At 48.5% G+C, this 12,321-nt stretch overlaps 4 protein-coding genes across 4 annotated transcripts; 2 read left to right on the forward strand and 2 right to left on the reverse strand.

Moving 5' to 3' along the window:
* The first annotated feature begins 564 nt into the window (after positions 1-564).
* Positions 565-3,675, forward strand: EDB82DRAFT_493310 (uncharacterized protein). The gene has a single exon (XM_025732621.2). It carries the CDS (start codon positions 885-887, stop codon positions 3,450-3,452), a length of 2,568 nt encoding a protein of 855 aa, XP_025587640.1. The 5' UTR covers positions 565-884; the 3' UTR covers positions 3,453-3,675.
* Positions 3,676-4,276: 601 nt separating this feature from the next.
* EDB82DRAFT_522280 (bola domain protein) lies at positions 4,277-4,907 on the reverse strand (the record flags this gene model as incomplete). The annotated part of the gene is made up of 3 exons (XM_025732610.2): positions 4,277-4,487; positions 4,697-4,803; positions 4,863-4,907. 3 exons carry the CDS (start codon positions 4,905-4,907, stop codon positions 4,277-4,279), a joined length of 363 nt encoding a protein of 120 aa, XP_025587639.2.
* A 2,515-nt stretch (positions 4,908-7,422) lies between these two features.
* Positions 7,423-9,302, forward strand: EDB82DRAFT_522281 (uncharacterized protein; the record flags this gene model as incomplete). The annotated part of the gene is made up of 3 exons (XM_025732599.2): positions 7,423-7,705; positions 7,772-8,067; positions 8,124-9,302. 3 exons carry the CDS (start codon positions 7,423-7,425, stop codon positions 9,300-9,302), a joined length of 1,758 nt encoding a protein of 585 aa, XP_025587638.2.
* Positions 9,303-9,363: 61 nt separating this feature from the next.
* Positions 9,364-10,940, reverse strand: EDB82DRAFT_493316 (translation initiation factor eIF 4e-like domain-containing protein). The gene is made up of 3 exons (XM_025732587.2): positions 10,425-10,940; positions 10,299-10,370; positions 9,364-10,251 (listed from the first exon to the last, which is right to left on the reverse strand). Exons 1-3 carry the CDS (start codon positions 10,629-10,631, stop codon positions 9,763-9,765), a joined length of 768 nt encoding a protein of 255 aa, XP_025587637.1. The 5' UTR covers positions 10,632-10,940; the 3' UTR covers positions 9,364-9,762.
* Between the last annotated feature and the right edge of the window lie 1,381 nt (positions 10,941-12,321).

A 12,321-nucleotide genomic window follows, 5' to 3' on the forward strand; every position in this document is an offset into this window, starting at 1 on the left:
CAAGACTGAACAAGACAGGATAACGCAGGTTAATCCCGATGTCCAAGGCGCATAAGGCAAGAGACAGCAAGCAGAATGACGAAGGGGCATAAGCAGGGTGTTGTGGCACAGAAAGAATATGCCAGGCCGCACAGCTAATCACGGTTGTGCTTTGTCAAAGTCCAAGGTCGAGAACAGTCCTTGGGCATCCGAGATGGATGTAGAGAATGCGTGATGGCGTCAGACCCTTGCAAAACAGCGGGAGCGGGACAGCTGTTGGCGACAGGGGGTTTAGGTAGGCCTGTGCGTGTCTAACAGTGCCCGTTCACTATTAGAGGGGAAATAATTATCACTAAACTTGAAACTATCAATCGAGGTTTGTGCTAGTAAAGACTATTTAATCAAGACATTTCGTTATGTCTATCCTATAATATCTTGACAACGTTGTCGTCTTTTATGCTGAGTATTTGTAGTGCAGGTAAAGTTTCACAGGGTACAAGCAAAGGTTAGGCTTGCACATGCATGGTCTCGCAGTGATAAGAACTCAAAAGTACCGATGACTTGGTGCTGATCGAGCACGAGCCACCTTCAAGAGGAAGAAAAAGACCCCGCAGATCCAATTTCTGCGCGGCCCAAAATTACCCGGCGCGTCGCGCTACCATTTGTTTCAATATATTCGCTGTATTATTCATCGCTTCACTACGTAATTCAACACTACCATACTATCTTTGCATCTCCACGACAATCATCTGCGCATGCACCTCGCAAACCATCAAACCCGATCCTCGCCGCGATCCCCCCACCCATCTCTTCGCATCGTCGTACAACACCGCCATCGAGCACTACCACCACAGCCCATGTAACGCTCACCGTGACTGGTGCAGGTGTAGGGCAGTCTCACGACGATGTCCTCAGTTTCGCCCCCCCTTGTGTCCCGACGCCGCGCTGCCAACATTCCCTCTGATCAGAGAAGTTTGCTGGAGGGTCAAGATGCATGGGCAGTAGACCTAAAGAACCAGCCTCACGGTCTGGCGCACATCCCCGGTCATATCTTGGAAGGAATCAAGGCAACGCATCTCGCTCAGAAGAAAAAATCGAAAGATCAAACTCCACAATCGAAGAAACGAAGTGCTACTAGTCCTGTCCTACCAGCCAGCAACAAGCGCATGCGAAATGGGATTGCGACAACTCCAAAGTCCAACTCAGAGAGAACACCTCGATCGTCGCCTGAAAAACCAATACCTTGGAGTCCGAGTCCGGAACGCGATCAGCCCAAGCAGGCGGCTTCTAAAAAGATAGCAACTGATACGATCACTCAATCGTCAATCGTACACGAGACTCCAAAGACAGCTGGAGGGCCAGGCCTGCGACTGCGACAACGACACCCAATACCGACGTTCCAAAACCCGCCTTCATCAGAATCCGAATATGACATGGAAACGAGAATCCCAGATGCCCAACCTCTCCTCAATATCTCAATTAACCAAAATGCGGTTCGTTCCAACCGAGCCGTGCCGTCTCCGCTCTCTACAAACAAACCAATGGCTACACCACCATGCGCCCAGCCGAGCAATTCCACACAAACATCAGGCCAGGATGCAGTTGTTCCAAGCAAAACATCTCCGGATACGAATCGACGGGTAGAAAGGGGCACAAGCCGGCCTCGCTTTAAGCCTATCGTCGTTGACGCCTCCGACAAAAAAAAGAAGAAATATTACCCCGAGAAAGAGCGTCTTAAAGCCACAACAATGCCCCCGGTAATCAATAGTTCGAGGCCGAACTCATCATCAGAGTCTTGCATTCCCAGTACATACAAAGTGCCCACGGCCCAGGAGCCTGTCAGAGAGTCTATCGAGGACAAGGATGAGGAAGAGAGACAGAACCGAGTGGAGGTGATAATACCCTCAACCGCCGATCAAGAAGTTGTGGGAGAAACTCCTAGCCGTCGACCGGTGTCTGCCATAAAACCAAAACCCGTCAATGGTACCAAAACTGCTGCAAACCAGGATAAACCGGTCATACAACAAGTTCGGCAACAACCGGTTCAGGAACAAGTCCGGGAGCAACGGGTACAGCAACCAACTACGCCAACACCAATGGGCCCGCCAAAACGAATCGCATCAACAAATTCTCGCAAGCCTTTGGTTAACCACGAGGTGGCCATGCAACCATCTTCACCTGCTCTACCACTCATAGCCCCAGGAGCTCCTTGTGAGCCGTTTGAAACATTTGTGCAACATTACCCCGAGTATGCGAGTGGTGACGGTGGCCGGGTGGCAGCAGCCACCAAGGTCGACTTCATCAACGCATGTATATATCTGAACTACCTTCGTTCAAAAAAAACACTTCGAGACTGCATGTATGACGAGCTAATCCGAGTTTTCCCGCAGTACTATAAGGAGTACTACGATCAGACTCAGAAACATCGCATAAAAGCCAGGGTTGGCATCAAATGGTTCAACAAGCAGAGAGGCCCCCCGGTTTTCAACAAATATTTAGTTCACAGGGGCAATCTTAGCCACATCCTGAGGATGTACCCTGATGAGTTTGAAGCGAACGGGAAGTTGCTCGAAAATGAGGACGGAGACGAGCTCATGATCTATACGAGTTCAGAGGATGAGGAGGAGTCAAGCGAAGAGGAAGAGGAAGAGGAAGAGATTGCGAGTCCGGTTCTGGTGCGGCCGGATAAGAAAACTCCAGAAGCCTCGCCGCCTGATGCGTCTTTCGAGAGTGAAACGGATATGATCCTCTCTAAGGTACTGTCAGCACATGTATCGGGTTCTGCGAGGAAGTTGTCTGCAGCCGTAGAAAAGGAGAAGGAGCACGAGATGCATTCAGATGAAGCGCCGAGGTCAGAGCAAAGATCAAAGCAAAAGCCAGGGAAAGCACCAGAGAAAAGACCAGAGCAGAGGCCAGAGAAAGTGTCAAAGACAAGGCCGGAGCAGAGACTGGAGCAAAGGCCAGAACGAACGCCCGACCAGAGACCAACGAAAAAACGAGCACTACCCTCGTCATTTAAGGCTTGCGGGACCACATTGCCAGCGCAGCCTGAGTCTTCATGGGCCCGAGATGTCATCACTCAAGCACCTCCCCCACCTTCGCCCAAAATCCCCGGAGGATCAATGCCACCGCCATCATCAATACCAGACCCAGTACGAAGGAGGAGAAATAAAATCCCAGGAGCATCAGTGCCACCATCATCAATACCAGACCCAGTACCAGTACCAAGAGGGAGGGATCCTCGACCGGTCAATTATTTCGAGAAGCTTGCCTCGAAGAGCCGCGCTAGTTCGGGTAGTAGTGCTAGCGGTACGTCAACAATGGATGATGATAGGAGACGGGAAAAACTCGCGAAATACTGGCGCAAAAGTATGTCAGTCGAATCGCCAAAGAAAAAGGTGTTCGGAGCAGTAGTGGACAGGCGGAAAGCAGACGTTGAAAGGGGGCAAATTTCCGGTTCTCACGAAAAGTAATATGTCATCGGAGGGAGTGATTAGGAAATTCGAGCCGGCGTCCGTATATCTGTGTGTTTTTTTGTTGAATTCTGATACCCAGAATGGTGGAAAGGCAAGTAAGCATTTCCCTCAGTATGTTTAGTATTACAAGAAGAAGGCATTCTTTTCAACTCTTGAAACGATTACATAGCAATAGACGTGAACAAGACATTATATCCATAGCATCAAGAAGAATAAACCAATATCGGTAGCGGAAAGAACTGTCTATTGTGCGTGGGCAACATAACATATCTATGGTTAAGCTAGCTGGGTTCGACCGAGAGAAACCAACCTGGCCTGATTAAAGGACTGACAAGTATTGGCGACGAGGCAGAAGATCGAGAGTTTTTGTGTGAAAGGACCCTGGTTCCAAGTCGCCTTTTCCCCCTCCCCCTTCTCGATCGTTCCGTAAACGATAATATTCCCCCCGCCTTCTACTGCCAAAGTCGTAGGTCGTCTCATTTCCACGGGAGGGCGGGGGGTATATATCGTACAATTTTTCTTTTTTTGTCTGGTCCCAATCTTGATCAAATCCCTCGCTCCGTGGACACACGCTGCCCATCATCATCCTATCTTTTTTTTGTGTTTTTTGTGTTTTGGTACGCCTTTGTTTCCCTTTCTGCTAGCCCAATATTTTTGTGATTTTGGTTTTGCTGAAGAGTAAAAAATCCCGGGTTGTTGTCCATTTTATGTGTCGTCATTCCTGTCATTAGCGGTCATTATAGTTGTTGTTTTTTTCTTCGTGAGAAGACATCGTTTTCTTTCTTTGTCCTTCTTCCTTAAATTTGTCGGTTGCCCTTTTTCTACTCCTGCTCAGCAGTCTCAGCAGCGCGAGCGGCAGCTTCGGCTTCCTTCTTCTTCCTTTGACGAGTTTCCTCCTCGGGAGTCATGGTGCGCAGCTGGAGAGCGTGGATGCCGTTCTCCTGGGCCATCTCGTCACGGAGAAGGGCGTAGACCATGCGGTGACGAGCAGGCTGCATCTTGGAGTTGAATGCGTCTGAGGTGATGACCACGCTGTCACATGTGTTAGTATTTTATGCTCATATGTAGAAGGTGGGAGTGTATCAGGGATGACAAAGAGTGTCACGCGGGAAGGATTAGATGAGATGAGATGAGATTTTGTGACATGATATGATATTACACGGATAATTCCAAATGAGGAATTTGTTCAAGTTTCACGAATTCGCTTGAATCCGTTACAATAGGGGGGGTTCAGTTCTTACCGAAAGTGTGTCTCGCTGGAAGTAGTGTGTTCCATGGCCTTGTGGTGAGAGTGAAGGTGAGAGTCATTGTAAATCTCTAGAGTCTGCGGGTTGAAAGCAGCAGTGATCTGTAATTTGTTAATATTTTTTCTTTTTTAAACACTGAGTCAAAAACGCTTGTTCTCACCTTTGCGCGAATCATATCCTCAACGGGAGTGCTAGAAGAGCTCATGGTTGAGAGCTGTCGTCCGACGCTCGAGAAGCCGAGCGCGTATCGTCGAAACATGAGGTCGGGCGGTTCTGAAAGAAAAAGAGTGCGTTTCTGCGACAAAAGTTGCAACGCACAATTGTCGACTTGTGAGAATCTTTAGAAAAAGTCGACAAAGAGCGATATGCGCAAAGTCGTCCCGGTTTTATAAAAGCGAATTGAGTGAAACTCGAAATTCGCGGGCGATCAAGTTGATATTTCTTTTTTTGGTCCTAGAACTGTTCCCCCAAAGTGGAGCGGTAATGGATCGACAGGGCGTTTTGCTTTTGGTGGCAGAGAATGCGAGTGAGGCAGGTTTTTTTGGTTTTTGTGTTGGAGAGAGTTTCCGACTTTTTAAGCTTTGTCTTGTCGGTGTCCTTCAATGTCGCACTGTTCTATAGACCAAAAAGGAGTAATGGACTATAGGGGAAGAGAGAAAAGTGAAAGTTGAAAGTCGAAAAGAGAATGGGGTTAGAGGTACCAAGGCGGTTTAATATAAAAGTCTTGGGTTGAGGTGTATGGATAGTATTCTACTAACTAGTTATCTATTATAGGAAAGCAAGGCTTGAAGTAAAGTCAAGTGAAGTGGCGGAACACGTTCACTTTCAGTGACTGTGACTCTGTGAGTGACTGATTTGCTTGCCAATTGACAACTCAGGAGCCCGTTCTCCGTTTTGGTATCAAGTCGGTGAGGGAAAAGTGAAGACGAAGCAAGAAGCAAAGACAAAAAAACCAGCCACATAACACATACCGACAGATACAGTACTGTACATGACCTACATACCTACATACCTACACACTAATACATACACTCTAGATGTAGCTATAGTTCAGCTGAACTCTTCCTCTCTCTCCTATCCATCCTTCTGCAGATGTTCGTCGCAAGCTTCCATTACTGTATAGTATCTAATACAGTATCGACTTGGAAGCGCGGGGATATGAGACCCCCCTCCCCTCCATTTACCGTCTTTCCAACAGCCAAAGTGGCGGACAAACCTTTCGACCCATCACATCGAAAAACATCCCTACATCTGAGAAACCCAAAAACCACCCCCTGAAAAGGGTGGGCTCTCGTTTTAGCAAATGATCAGCCGCCAATCTGCGTCTCAGTCCAGACGGCTGGGTCGGGCGTCGGATGGCCCTGACCGCCCATGCAGCTTTGGAGAGCGGTGAAGCCAGGAACAAGGGTTGTTGTGTTTTTGGGTAAAAAAGAATTTTGTGTTGTTCTAAGAAACCCTGAGAGTCTGTCTGTACAACAAATACAGTTACACCGTCTATGTTTTGATAGTTATAGACACCGTCATTCAGATGGATACGCGAGCAAGCCTAACCAACTGCCTCTAATATCATACTGGTTCTATACCCCTCCAGCTGCAGTCTTGACAGCAGCCGGGCCTCCATTTAGTAGACCCAGTGGAGTTTTAGGAGTAAATAGCTGGAGCCCTCTTTTTCTGTAGGTACCGGCCCAAGCAGGCGGGATCTGGCGTGAGAAAGATGGCGGTCTCTAGGATAACATGTACATACATACGTACAGTCATGTACCGTCAAGACTGCATGGCATGGCATAGCATAGCATGGCATATAACCCACCCACGTATTCGTTTCGTTTTGTTGACCTTGTTTCTCTTTTTTCCTTTTTCTTTTCAGTCTTTTTCTTATTTGTGCGCCTGAGTTGTCCTTAATCAAGCCAAGAGGTTAGACAGCAGAAGAGACAAAGTCTTGCTCAACTTGACCTGTATCTAAACATACATCTCAACAAGTTGAACTGGTACATGTACCAACTTCCAACCCATAGTAAACATGTTTCTGTGTGTGTTGCATTGCAGTCGAACGGTTCCTCAAGCCTCCAGACTACGCGGACGCATGGCTAGCTGCCGGAAGGAGAGCCGGTCTCATCCTGCAAAAACAAAGGAGAGAGCTACACAGTAACCTTGCCTCATTGGCTTCAAGTCTCGACTGTTTCTTTTGTTGACTTTGGAGAAAATGTGCTGACCAGTGTTCGACGCGGCTTCTAAAAGGGTACGTACCTACCGGGGAAACTCATCGTCTGCCCCCGGGGACCGTGAACCGAAGCTTCGACGTCAACGGAAAAAGTAAAGAATCCACTCCTTAGGGTGGAAGAAAAGTCGGTTACTGGGAGCATAAGAGACAAAATTAGAAAGGCGGCCTGTACCGCTCAAGCCGTACTCTTGGGCTGTTTGTTTTTGTACCCTAAGCCTTGGGTGGTCATCCTTTCTGTTACCCACTAGACTACCAAATTAGAGCTTTCTAAAGCTTCAACTCCATCACCAAATCTGGAACGACTTCACATGTTCAATTGCGGATCATCAATCCCCTCTTTTTGCTTCCCACCTCTTTGGTTTCCCCTTCGGCAAATGAGCCGGTGAACCTGTCGTAGCATCCCAGCAACGAACCTCTTGCGTTACCTCGAGAGCTTCAGATTGGTCTTTTTCCTCTCGCATCCTTGTTCGTCGAACACCCCCGGTCCATTCATTCAATCATGTCGTTCCTCCTCCGTCGGCGCCATGCTACTGCTACCTTTATCAGCCTCCGTCCTAGAATGCTCTCCACGCTTCCGCGTTTACCGCTCTTCGAAGCGGTTTCTAAACATGACCCCGACTCCAAAGCCGTCGTCCACTCTATCTCCGGTCGAACCTTCAAGTATGGAGAGCTTCTGGGTGATGTGAGTCGTGCAAGGGATCGCATTTCTGAAGCTTCTGGTCGGCAAGATCTCAATGGGGAGCGTATTGCTTTCCTTGTTGAGAATAGCTATGACTACGTAGGTGAGCTCATGACGTGTGTGTGACCCTACGTTTGCGATAGCAATATTGATAGATGTTCTTATATAGTGACGCTCCTGGCCGCAATGGCTGCGCGTTCCATCGCTGTGCCTCTATCTCCTGCATTTCCTGCGCCAGAACTACAATATATCCTTAACCAGAGCGAAGCTTCATTGCTGGTCTCTTCTCCAAAATTCGCATCAAAAGCTAAAGAAGTTCTTGCAACGGAGCTAAACACCAAACCATCGCATCTCGAGCTTCAAAAGCATCAAGGTGGGGGTAATCATGAAAAGGTCGAGCTAGGTGATGCCGATCCTGGTGAAGCTGGTATGATGCTATATACTTCAGGCACAACCAACAAACCAGTAAGTCAATACTCGACGTAGTCATAATGCGTTGTATATGCTGAAGCTACTCTTAGAAAGGAGTCCTACTGCCACAAGCTGTCTTGACAGCCCAGTCTCGCTCTCTTACTGAAGCATGGAATTACTCACCCTCTGATCATCTCCTCCATGTTCTTCCACTTCATCACATCCACGGCACGGTGAATGCCATTCTCACGCCTCTCCTCGCCGGCTCGGTAATTGAGTTCATGTTCCCCTTCAACGCCGATGCCGTCTGGAAACGCTTCTCATTACCCTTCCTATCCAACGAGGCATCAACGCCAAAAGAGAAAATCACCTTTTTCACAGTCGTACCCACCGTGTACAGCAAGCTTCTATCATCTCACAAGAGTCTCCCTCCTGATATGCAAGAAGCTTCTCGCAAGGCCATTTCTCCGGAGAACATGCGCCTTTCGATCTCCGGATCTGCTGCTCTCCCAACCCCTGTCAAAACTGCTTGGAAGGATCTCAGCCACGGCAACGTCCTCCTCGAGCGTTATGGCATGACCGAGGTTGGTATGGCACTGAGCTGTGGACTTGATTTCTCCGATCGTGTAGACGCCAGCGTTGGCTGGCCATTGCCATCTGTCGAAGCCCGTCTGGTCGATGTCGACACTAATGAGGTTATCAAAGAGGGAGAAGAGGTTGATGCGCAGGGTCGCGAGCGCTCTGGAGAAATCCAACTTCGTGGACCGACCATCTTCCGCGAGTATTGGCGTAACCCGTCAGCGACGGCGAGCGAATTCGTCGAAGGTGAAGACGGTAAGGGGAAGTGGTTCAAGACGGGCGACGTTGCAGTCCGTCGACCAGTCCCCTCGGCCAATGCAGCCCAATCCTGGACCCATGGTCCCCTTTACTTCATCCAAGGCCGCAAATCCGCCGATATCATCAAGACAGGCGGCGAAAAGGTGAGCGCTCTAGAGGTCGAGCGCGAACTCTTGTCCTTGCCTCAAGTCTCTGAGGCAGCCGTCGTGGCTGTGCCCAGCGGACAATGGGGCCACAAGGTCGGCGCTGTACTGGTTCTAGATACGGACATTGTTAAGAAGTGGTCTGCGCTCGATATGCGCCGAGCTCTCAAGGGGCGTCTTGCAAACTACAAGATTCCGCAAGTGATGAAGCTTGTTGATCAAATCCCACGAAATGCTATGGGCAAGATCAACAAGAAACAGTTGGTCAAGGCCATCTTTCCTGACGACATAAGCAGCGGCGAAAGCTAGAAGATAATTAAAAAAGAAGAGAAAAAAAGACTGTAATTGGGTGATCACTGTATAATACCATGATACATGGAAAGATGTTGCAAATTAATAGCATTCGGCTTTAAGCTATCAGAAACTTGTGTGAAGCTATCAGGGTTGGCTGATAAAAGTACAAATCTATTTTTCTCCTCCCTCTGGTGGCTGACCTTTTTACTTGGATGCCACTAGGGAAACAGCCCGTCCTAAGCAACGCCGGTATAATATTGAACCAAATGAAATCAAGGATAAGCTGTGGCCATTCCGGAAATATCCCTGTCATGGTTCAAGCCGAGCTACCTTGCCCTGCCGCTTCATCATCAACCAGTCGTCGACCTTTTGCGAATCGCCGAGTGAGCGGCGTCAAGTTCAGAAACGTGAAATGGTCATTATCGGATATCGTGCTAAATCAACGTCGTGCCCTCGCATAACTAGCCTCACGCTCTTAAACAACGTGCTTGGCCTTGGCTCTTGTGCTTCCAGAGTGAGCACTGTCGGTGTGACCAGAGAACTCAACCTGCTCGGAAGCGGGCAGCTCAAGAACCTCCTTGAAGCGACGTCCAATAGACAGGAGAATATCCTTACCCTTCTCTCCGCTACGGCCCTTGCCACCAGCAACATCACCATCACCTCGGCCGGGAATCGCCTTTCCTATGGTGCGAGTCCAGACACCGATACGGAAGAAGGCCTTGCGGACGTTGACGACAACACCCATGACTTCGCCGTCATCCTCGTTCTCAAGAGTCTCGCCAATAGCGCCCATCATAACTTGGAGCCAGAGACGGTCGATGTCGATGTTGCGCTTGTCCTTGTACTGGTAAGACCACTTGCCACCATGCTTGTTCTGGGGGTCCTCCCACTCGGGGCGAACACCTTCCTTGAAAAGGTGGTAGTCGGACTTGAGAGAGAGTTCGGAGACGGGGGCAACGTTGTTCTGAAGATGTTAGGATTTTGTTGGGAGAAACCAAGTTTTGGACTCACATAGACGCCCCAAAACTCTTCAACAGAGTCAAAGGTGATAACTTCCTTGAGGAGATCGTTCCAGTTATCGCCCTATAGTCGATATTAGTATCTAAAAAATTGGCGTATGAGTGTGGTATTTCGCACCTTGCCGCTCGGGGGCTTAGTGAACCAGAGAGTCCACTTGTTTTGGAGGGGGTGCTTGACGTTGAAGTTGTCCTTGTCGTGGAAAACAGTGACGGGCTTGTCGTCCTTGACGTCGGAAGACTCTTCATTGCCAGCGGGGTCGACGGGGATGGTGGTGAGGTCGACCTGCTCATCCATCTTGGGGGCTTCTGTTGCGACGGCAGCCATGGTGTCTGGTGTTTCTCGTGAGAGCGAGGTGCAGATGAAGGGTTTCGCGGATGAAAGATCGCGGGGCAGATTTAGAGGATTGATAGCGGAGGGAAAGGCGAGCGGTGCAGAAGTGGGGCGAGGAGGGAAGACGGTTCGAGCAATTCCTTCCTTTTGTTAAAAATTGTTGGCAACTTTGCACCAGGCAAGAGTCGCGAAGATTTGAGCAAAAATAGGGAAAGAAGTCTAGAAGTGACGTTTGACACGGAAGGTGCGTAGAGGATTTGTGTCGCGAGGCGCAAGTCAAAAATTCTGGGTGGTGACCTAAACTGGTAAAAGCAATTTACTTCCTTCCTAAGAGGGCTATTGATGCTATGAGATGCCTTGTTTGTGCCTAGAATATGAGGCATCATCTCTTTCCTATCAGACCTGTTACTATCTCTAAACGTTTCAGACAAGCGGTTCTCCTTTGCCTCCTTATTGACCAGGTATTTGCATCAATTTAGCAAGGGTCAGTAACAAATATCAACTGAGGTTGAAGTTGAAAGTTGAAACTCTATGGTTTCAACATGAGCTTCACGTGCCAAGGAAGATCCTCTTTGTCCGTCCCTAATCCGAACCATATGCCTGGGATTTGGATCATTGCTCAGCCAGTCCCTTTTTTATCCATTCTTTGATAAATCTGCCAAACAAGGGGAAAAGAACAGACAGGGAACACAAGGGGCTTTCCTTCTTAATTTCGTCCGATTTCTTTTTACTCGGTCAGGCTCAGATATCCGCAAATGCCAACAAGCGAAGATGGGAGATATCCACAAACAGAGTTGCAAACCTGACTGTCTTTCAACTAGCGTCAATCGGGCTTCGATAGACTAACGACAGAATTCAATGCAACTCAACTGCATATGACGCAGTATTGTCAGTCACGCGGATATCCGATTCGATTCGGACGTATTAGTGCAATAGAGTACAGCTATTTTTTGTTTCTTATGAGTTAGCCCACGTCAGGTCAGGTCGTAATTTTGAAGCTCACCAATACAAAGGTGATATGTTGTGCTGTGCTCATTTGCATGCGCTGTCATATGAATAGGTACATAATTATCCAAGTCATCACTCACTACAACTTCATGGCCCCCATTTACTCCACTTACAACCTGTTTAACATGCTTCTACGTTTCTTGAGTCGTTCATGCCTCACACCATTTCTCATGCAGGTTGGGATCTAGACAGACATTCCTCAAGCGCCAGCACAGCTACAGCCAACACCCAATTACAATTTGACTAAATCAAGGGACAAAGAAAGAAAGACACAAACCCAACTTGTACAAACGGTAAAAGGGCGGTTTCACGTAATTCCTTTCATCCAGTCAGCTGCTTCCTCCTGACCAACTTGTGCCAACTTGAGCACTTGCTGCGTCACTTTCTCCCTTGAAATGAGGTGCCCAAGCCTCCGATTAAGCCTCAATCCATCACCCACACTCACCACTCACCATTCACGACCAAGCTTAGTCTACCAGGGGCGGGATTTAACGTGAACTTTACTTGCCTCTATTGGTTGTTTTGTAAACATCACTCGTCCCACAAACTGAATGACAACTGGTGCACACCCGCTTCGTCACGTTTTCTACACCATGGTTCTGTCCCAATGATCATCAAAGTCCCAACACTAGCTTCTCATGCACGAGCTTCAGGCACTGGTTAACTGGAATGCGAG

The sequence above is a fragment of the Fusarium venenatum genome (genome assembly GCF_020744135.1).
Source record: "Fusarium venenatum strain MPI-CAGE-CH-0201 chromosome Unknown EDB82scaffold_1, whole genome shotgun sequence".
In the NCBI taxonomy this organism is placed as follows: Eukaryota; Fungi; Ascomycota; class Sordariomycetes; order Hypocreales; family Nectriaceae; genus Fusarium; species Fusarium venenatum.